The 10,000-nt window shown below is 33.0% G+C and overlaps 1 protein-coding gene across 1 annotated transcript in view; it reads right to left on the bottom strand.

The window, feature by feature from the left end:
- The window catches only part of LOC125026252 (fibroin heavy chain-like), a 23,230-nt gene extending 17,738 nt beyond the window's left edge, over positions 1–5,492 (bottom strand). Inside the window, exons 1-3 of the mRNA XM_047614553.1 lie at positions 5,478–5,492; positions 1,147–1,179; positions 63–140 (exon numbers count right to left, since the gene is read on the bottom strand). Coding sequence (XP_047470509.1) covers positions 63–140; positions 1,147–1,179; positions 5,478–5,492 — 126 coding nt within the window. The remainder of the gene's footprint in view (positions 1–62; positions 141–1,146; positions 1,180–5,477) is intronic.
- Positions 5,493–10,000: the final 4,508 nt, after the last annotated feature.

Here is a 10,000-nt window from a genome sequence, read left to right as displayed (position 1 = left end):
AAAAGGAATACAAAATGAAAGAGTCTAATTGAATCTTGCAATAACCATGCAAATTATGTTACTCTTGTGACTGCGGTTAGGAAAACACAGACATTAAACTCCATCATTTCTGGACAATGCGGATATTTCCTTCTTGGTCTCTGAAGGTCAATATGTTGTGTTAGTATGTTAGTGTTTGTGTTAGTTAGGTGTGTGTTTTTGCATGTATGTATAATGTGTGCGTGTATGTGTTGGTGTTATTTTTGTGTGTGTATAATAGGCGTGTTTGTGTATATTTTTGTTTGTTTGTTTATTTCTGTGTGTGTGTGTGTGTGTGTGTGTGTGTGTGTGTGTGTGTGTGTGTGTGTGTGTGTGTGTGTGTGTGTGTGTGCATGTATATAAATATGTGTTTGTGTATATATACACATGTGTGTGTGTACTAGTGTGTATATATAAGAGGGGTGGGCCACATAAAGGCTTCAATTCAATTACATACAGACAAAGAGATAAACGCGAACAAGAACAAATACAGACAAAAAGGAAAGAGAGAGTAAATGACATTTCTTAATTTCGGAATCTTCTTGTAGACATTTTCTGACTTTTTATATAATCCCAAGATTTTTTTTTTTTCATTCAAGAATTTAATTGGTCATTCTATCTTTATACTAATGTCTTAACTGTTAGCAAGGAAACTATACATTTTTAATTCCTATGATATTCAAATACTCGCTTAATATCTACCTTTACGTAAATAAAGGTAATGAAGTTTGTAACGTAGAATTTCATAATAAATAAACGATTTTTTGTTAAGGAGAATGCAAATTAGAAAAAAATCTTACTCTCGCTTTCAAACCCACCTACTATTTAATCCTTTCTCTAAAGTGACCGACCTTCATATCCACCTGTGTTTCTTCCTCTCTTTGCCTCCCACATCTCAACAAACCATCCTTACAGCCAAACAACGCAGAGTAATCACAAACATTAAAATAACAATGCAATAGAAGTATCAAAACATATCAATCGAATTAAATCAAACATTAAAAAAAATATATCGGAGGAGAGCATCCAGTTTAGAAAACGGAGTAGCGGCGGGCATGCTGAGTCACGAAGAGAGGCAACTTGGCGTAGAATGCATGCACCAGTTTTTGCTATTTGACTCGAGCTTACCTTTTGACCGGTTGGCGAGACCTCTGGCTGCGGCTAACACGTGGAAAGCAGGTTAGGGAACGGAGGTCTCGTGCTCTCTCTTATTCCTTGCTTTTGTCTCTCTCTCTCTCTCTTTGTTTCTTTGTTTTGTTACGTTTTGTTATGTGTGTGTGTGTTTGTATTGTTTTTTTTTTCCTCTGTGTCTTTTTTTGATTGATGATTTTTATTTCTTATTAATATCGTTTTTCTCTCTTTCTCTCTCTCTCTCTCTCTCTCTCTCTCTCTCTCTCTCTCTCTCTCTCTCTCTCTCTCTCTCTCTCTCTCTCTCTCTCTCTCTCTCTCTCTCTCTCTCTCTCTCTCTCTCTCTCTCTCTCTCTCTCTCTCTCTCTCCCTCTCTCCCTCTCCTCCCCCTCTCTCTATCTCCATTTATTCATCTTCCCCTCCGTCACTCCCTCCTTTCCCTCTCTCGTACTCCGTATCTACCTCTTACTCTCCCTCTTTATCTCCCTCCCTCCCTCCCTCCCTTTCCCGTATCTTTCTCTCCCTCTCTCTCTCCTTCCCCTCCCTTGCCATTCTTTCTCTTTCTCTCTTCCATGACTGCTTCTTTCTCCCCCTCTCTCTCCCTCTCCTTCTTCTTTCCTTCCCTTCCCCGTCCCTTTCTCTCCCTCCCTCTCTCCTTCCTCCTTTCGTTTTCTTCGACCCCCCCCCCCCTTCGTAGCAAGCACGAGTGAGGTGTCAAGTTACATAGTGCTTGTGACTGGTTTGGCGCTGTTTTTATACTTGGACGAACGAAAGGACTCTGGAATGTGGCTTCTTATTAGTTTTATTAAAGAAAATCATTATTCTCAGTACTGTGATGATGAAATAATGATTATGAGGTTAAGAATATACATAAAATCGATGACTAATGCAGTACTGCTAATGTCTACATAGGCATCTATTTGTAAAAGGTGTTGGTAAATTTTATATTATGTTCAAACTTGTTATTACGCATTACTTCATTTTGACTATTTGAACGAACGAAAAGAATTTGAAATCGTTATCAGATCATCGACGGGGAATAGATAAAACACAATAAAATTATAATTATGAATATTAGTAACACTCATGATGCTACCCTGCCTCAGAAAAAAAACATCATATTAATACAAACAATGATAATAGAATAAATATCGATCCACAATATGACAAAGAAACAATAAAAAACACACTTACAAGAAATATGAAGGAAAGATTATAAAGAGACAACCCATTACATCGTACAAGTTTGTTAAATGTTTAAAACCGTGTGTGTGGGACCCAGACACAACACGAGACTTGAGTGTTGTGAGTGTAAGAAAAAATGTTTTAATACAAGGGTAGCAGTTGGATAAATATCGCCACGGGGAACCTCATTATGATAACGATGATGATGATTTGCCTTTGCTATATTTTATTTTATTTTTGCCTTATTAACATTACGAGTGTCAGTACTTTAGGTGTTTATTATTATTACTGAGTGCGATAGGAGGAATAATGATAGTGATTGTGAGTATTATTATGATGATATTAGTGATAATGATGGTAACGATGATGATAATGCTGTGCTGATGATTATTATTATAAGTATGATGATGATAACAATACTTAAATGATGTCGATGTTGATGATAATAGGGACAATGATGATGATTTCCCATCTTCGTTTTGTTTCCTTATCTGAGCCCCTAATAATGATGATAATGGTAATAGTTATAATAGGGATAATAATTATAATAACGATGATGATAATGATAGTGATGATACGATTATAATGATATTAATGATATTAATGATACTGATAATATTGATAATGATAATGGTAATAATAATGATAATGATAATGATAATAATAATAATGATGATGATGAGGATGATAATCATTATTATGATAATAATATTAGTAACAATAATGATAGTAATAATAATAATAATGATAATAATAATAATAATAATAAATACTGTAAAAAATATATACATGATAATGATGATGATGATAATAATGATGGTGATGATAATGATAATCTAATAATAATAATAATGATAATAATAATGATAATGATAACATTAATAATAATGATGATAATATAATAATAATGATAATGATAATGATAATGATAATGATAATGATAATGATAATAGTAATAGTAATAGTAATAGTAATAGTAATAGTAATAGTAATAGTAATAGTAATAGTAATAGTAATAGTAATAGTAATAGTAATGATAATGATAATGATAATGATAATGATAATGATAATAATAATAATAATAATAATAATAATGATAATGATAATGATAATGATAATAATAATAACAGTTGCAACAATAGTGATGATAATGATAATAATGATGATAATAATAATATTCATAATAATGATGATGATAATAATGATGGTGATGATAATAATAATATTCATAATAATGATTATGATGATAATAATGATGGTGATGATAATGATAATTATAACAATAATAATGAAAATGAAAATGATAATAATAATAATAATGATGATAATAATAATAATGATAATGATAATGATAATGATGATGATGATGATGATGATGATGATGATGATGATGATAATAATGATAATGATAATGATAATGATAATGATAATGACAATGATAATGATAATGATAATAATGATAATGATAATGATAATGATAATGATAACAATAGTAATAATAATAATAATAATAATAATAATAACAGTTGCAACAATAATAATGATAATGATAATAATGATAATAATAATAATAATAATAATAATAATAATAATAATAATAACAATAATAATAATAATTATAATAATATTAATAATAATAATAATATAATAAAATAATAATAATGATAATAATAATAATAATAATAATAATAATAATAATAATAATAATATCAATATTAATAGTAATAATAATAGTGATAATAATGATAATGATAATATTAATGATAAGGGGATAATAACAATGATGATAATGATAAACAAATGATTACAAACATAATACTTAAGATAATGGCAATGATCATTATCAGGAACAGAATACCTCTTAGCTGTTAAAGCGAGATGAAATCATACATTATTTGGGAGATAATCAAAATAATCCTTTTAAACTGTGATGTGATATATATTAGTATGCAAGGACATCTATTTGTAAAAGGTGTTGGCAACTTTTATATTATGTTCGAACTTGTTATTAAACATTATTTCACTTTGACTGTTTTTTTGTGTGTGCGTGTGTTTGTTATCGATTGTGGTTGCATTATGTGTCTGTTTGTCTCACGTTTGTTACTGTTTTCCCTCTCTTCCTGCCTATTTCTTATGACCTCTTTTCTCACTCTTTGTCAAATTCCTGTCTGTCTGTCTGTCTTTCTATCCGTCTCTCTCTCTCTCTCTCTCTCTCTCTCTCTCTCTCTCTCTCTCTCTCTCTCTCTACTTACCTATTTATTAACCAGCAGCATTAGTACAAATAGTATTGTTTGATTCATAATATCAGAACGATTAGTATCATTTCATTTTAATAGAATGCATCATCACATACTTTCCGAGATATTAGAAATGCTTCTGCATCTGCACACATATTCTTTGTTTGTCACTCTGCTTCTGCAATTCCATTCCCAGTAGAAAATAGAATGTATGTTTTCTCCATATTCATATACATTTCAACTGAATGACTGTAAGTTTTATAAATGTATGTATGGTTGTGGTACAAAAGTATAAAAACTTTTTTTTAAGATAATGATCTTTAAGATTTAGCATTGTCGATTCATTTCTATATCATGAAAACAAGAAAAAAAAAGTTTTGGAGTCAAAGCCATTTGTCTTTTTCGAAGAAAATGTGTTGCTCCGTAATCATAATACTTGCAATAAATCCTTTTTGTTATTGCAAATTGCTTTCTGCAATTGTGTTTGGTATTCATTTCCTGTTTTCTATAAAAGGCCCGAAGAGGTTGAGTTAAACCGTGCATTACGGACACTGCATGACAGAGACACTGCGAAATCTAGTACATGCGCGTCGAATCACTATGGTAAGCAATGCATGAAAACTTTCACATTGCTTTCAAAGAGATGTATGTAAATGTAAGCCGGGAATCCGGAATGAGATTTGCAGTTGACCCACTTCAGAGAAAGTCGTGTTATGGTGCAAGCAGTCGGGAAGTTAATGTGTATAAATTATTACAGTTATGGCGAGCGATAATACGTTTGTGGAGCGAAGCCAGGTGATAATCTGTTGTAAGTGGGGACTCTACATGCGGTTTGGCGTAAGTTTCGGTGATAAACGTGTGTTTTCGTCTTTACACCCCATTGTCTACCAGTAGGACGGAATTACTCACCTCACGTACGTCCATGAGTGTGAAAGAAGGTTAATGACGCAATCAATGACGTAACCAATGACGTAATCAATAACCGGAATCATTAATGATGGCTAGCATGCACACCTTACGGTCGTACATGGCGCATCATAACAGAAAGTAAGCATAATTAAAGGGATTATCATAGGATGTACAGAACTACTCTCCCCACGTACGTACATGAGTTTGAAAGTAGGTTAACCCATTCGCCCCAACTGGCAAGCATACTTGCCATACCCACTGTAATACACGTTTATTTATTGTACTTGCACATAGATGGCTCTACAAGTTCTTAATCACCAAATAGCCAGTTATTAAAAACTACCTATCTCACCTATTTACCCTTTTCTTTCAATTGAAGAATGGGTCTTTCATATTATTTCATTGTCTAAAGTATTTTAGTGATAAATCAATAATCATAACATCAATAACAATAATAACAGTATCGATAGCAATGGTATTAATTTTCCCGCTAATTCAAGGAATGGGGAAATCAGGATCGGTAACTAGGGCCTACTGATAGACTCCTTGCCGGCTGAGCACATGTGGAGCCATCTGTATGTAACAAAATTCACCAAAAACTACAGGGGACAGAACATAAATCCGGGGCGAATGGGTTAATGACCATGACGTAACCAATGGCGTAATCAGTAACCGGGATCATTAACCATAGTTAATGATGGCTAGCATGCACACCTTACGGTCGTACATGGCGCATCATAAAAGAACGTAGGCCTAATTAAAATGATTATCATAATCAGTGATTGGAACTGGAAATCATTAACTAATGGTGTGCTACAGATGAGCCTCTCCCCCCCTCCCTCCCCTCCTCTTTAAAACAATATGCCACAGATGACTCCAACCCCACCCCCTCCTACCCCACCCCATCAGCACCCCATACCCTCCCACCCCGCACAACAATATTTATCTTGTTTGAACTTGTAACTGTATTTATGTGTTTCAGATTCATTCAATTGTACTTCTATTGTTATCAAGGAATAACAATAGAAAAAAATAATAAACGAATAACAAAAAAGTAACAGACGATAAGATGAAAATGAAATGACAATTACTACGAAAAGAGTAACGCTTGTTTGATTTTTTATCTATGTTAAATATACGCTTTCTTTGAATAATGACCCTTTAGTTATCATTGAAATGTGCAATAGAGAACTACCTAATTTACATACTACATTGAGCTACGTCGTGTCTGAAACGGAGTTAGAAATAAAAAAAAACCCGATTTCTGAAATATTCTTAAGATCTTGGCGGCAGCATCGGCATCGTCTCTGACTCGCACGTTGAAGGACCCAGGATCGAGATCGAGACCAAAATAAACCCTCTTTGGCTTCGTGAAAAGTTAACAGTTGTTTGTTGACACTTGCTCGTGTTTGGCGGTTCACGAGTGTTCTCCAAGGAGATAACGTCCCCCTCTCGAGCTCAGAGGTCACTCAAGTCGGCAGCTATTCAGAAATGCAGCAACAGGCCACATGATGTTAAACTTGATTCTTCAATTGATGGTTCTGGTTGGCCGACTCGGTAGCTGTTTTGTTGAAAAGAATACTTTTTTGACAATGTTACAAGCCGCTTGTCTAACCTGGTCTGTGATCATTTCTAAATAGATATACAAATCAAATTAATGTACGTAACAATGAAAAGGCATGTGTTGGAATTTACACACACACATTTACTCAGAAAGAGATGAGAAATATAAAAACACAATATAAGCTTTCCATTGAATGCAACATTTTCATTCATTGTTACCAACGATTTGCAATCATGAGCCACTATTTAGTACTTATCTGAAACCCAAAGTTCATGATAATTCCACGTCTCTCTTTTTCTTGTTTGCTGTTCATAAGTCTTTTCGATTGCATTGTGTCTGCATTGTCTATACATACTTGAAGTTAGTATATCATCATAATTACCGAAAGGTTCATAATTTTTATTTGCATGCTCGTTTGCATTTTCCGTTCCCACTTTCTGTGAATTTTAAAGAAATGAACATTGTGGTTCTTGGGACAAACCAGTCTTTAAGAGTGGCAAACAGTCTTGATAATAGTAATAATCATGATGATAATGTTGATCACTCACCCACTCACTCACTTTACCTATATCCGTCGTTCTCTGTCTCTTTTTCTTAGTATGTCTCGGTCGTTCTCGGTCGAGAATGAAGAACAGGGGGAGGGAGAGGGAGGGAGAAGGGGGGAGGAGGGAACACATGCATAGACGGTTGTAAATGAAGTGGACAAGCAAGTACGGTAATTGAATTGGAGCACAAAAGAGAGAGAAAAATCAAATTAAGTAAATAACAAGTGCAATGCTTAGTCGAATATTTGCTTTTACATTTCCTTTCCCAATTCGTTGTCTTTCTTCTCGTTTCTCTTACCTTTGGTAAATATTTTTTGTTTCCTACGCCTTTTCAATATCTTTTGTAGCGAGGATAACACTTTCGTTAGAGTTGATAGATTATTTAGATTTATAATTCGATTCGTATTTAAAATATATATATATATATATATATATATATTTTTTTTTTTATACATCGTCTGACAACTAATTTAAGCAATAATGCACATGAAAGAAAATCCCGGATAATGAGATTTTTCTTATTCATTGCTGTTAGGACAAAGAACTCTTCCTGGCCATTACAAAATATGCTAGGTTGATTAAACATTGTATATGGTTATAAATAAAGGTGATATAACATGACTATCATGTTTATAATTGAGATAATAGAATAAGAAAAATGATAAACGAATATCAACAAAGAAACAGAAGAAAAAATATAGATGAAATTTACATATATTATAAAAAAATTGTTTTGTATCCATGTTAAATGGGTTTTCTTTGAATAAAAGGACACTTTCATTTCCTTTCTAATATATCATAAAGAGCCACCTGATTTACGAACTATTTTGAGCTGCTTCGTGTCTGAAACGGAGTTGGAAGTATAAAAACCCCGATTTCTGAAATGTTCCTTAAGATCTTGGTGGTAGCATCGGGATCGTTTCTGACTCGCACGTTGAAAGACCTAGGTTAGAGACCAGATTAACCCCTCTTTGGCTTCGGGAAAAGTTAACAGGTGTTTGTTGACACTTGCTCGTGTTTGGCGGTTCACGAGCCAAGAAGATAACGTCCCCCTCTCGAGCTCAGAGGTCACTCAGGTCGGCAGCTATGCAGAAAAGCAGCAACAGGCCACTGGTTCTGGTTGGCCGACTCGGTAGCTGCTTTTGCAGTGTTTTCGATTAAAAATAATTGATTTATAATATAAGATTTAGTTTCCATTTTTTTAGTCCTATCTTCGGACAACTACCAATTTCATCACATTTATCTGCTAAATTATAAAATAAAAATATGTGAATCATCAGTCCTTTTTCCTAATCTAATCGGTAATTATTTTTACTAATCTAATCGATAATTATATTTACTAAGAAAAATTATGTAATTTACAATACCTCATTCTAATATTACCTAAATCTCAAGTAAATGACACAGATAGTGGAGAAACTTTATTTTTCACTATTCTTTCTCTTAAGTGTAAATTCATCGAAACGTATATATCTGTATACTAATTTAACACATCCGTATACATATATATATATATATATACATGAGAAATATGTATGAATAGTCTAGTGTCAAAAATTACCTTTGATTATTTTAATGCTAAAGTTATTACATAATTGCATCTAATTTTAATATATACACCACGACTGATGACTAATAAAGAAAAGTATTTTTAATTTTAGATAAAAGTCTTGATATCAAATAGGAGAGGCATAATCATAAAAACATATTTTAAAAGACGTATGTAATTCATAAAAGCATGTAAGCCTATAAACGTAGTCATAACTAAACAAATGCAATCACATACAGACATACATACATGCATATATATACGCATACATACATACATACATATATATATATATATATATATATATATATATATATATATATATATATATATATATATATATATATGTATATATATAGAGAGAGAGAGAAAAAAAAGAGAGAGAGAGAGAGAGAGAGATAGAATAGACATACAAACATACAACATATCAGTACACAATACATATGAGATTGAGCCAATCTCATATCATCACTGCAAAATGTGCAAGACGCTCAAGTCGCATAAACTTACACATTACTTACTTTGTTGCTCGAAAACTGTACCCTATCGATCAAACAACACTTTTTTTTTGTCTTTTACCAACTAGATGATATAATGTAAGCACAATGGCACAGCCCTTCAGGCATATACAGCCAGTGTCTGATTGGCAGCCTTCTACATAAATAGAGGCATAGCCAGTTTAGATAGATTTTTGCAGGTCATGTATCAAATCAAATCTCTCTCTCTCTCTCTCTCTCTCTCTCTCTCTCTCTCTCTCTCTCTCTCTCTCTCTCTCTCTCTCTCTCTCTCTCTCTCTCTCTCTCTCTCTCTCTCTCTCTCTCTCTCTCTCTCTCTCTCTCCCCCTTCCTCCCTCTTTATGTAGCAT

Source organism: Penaeus chinensis, chromosome 6 (genome assembly GCF_019202785.1).
Source record: "Penaeus chinensis breed Huanghai No. 1 chromosome 6, ASM1920278v2, whole genome shotgun sequence".
In the NCBI taxonomy this organism is placed as follows: Eukaryota; Metazoa; Arthropoda; class Malacostraca; order Decapoda; family Penaeidae; genus Penaeus; species Penaeus chinensis.
Note: the sequence above shows the minus strand (reverse complement) of the source record. Positions and strands in the feature narration are given on the sequence as shown.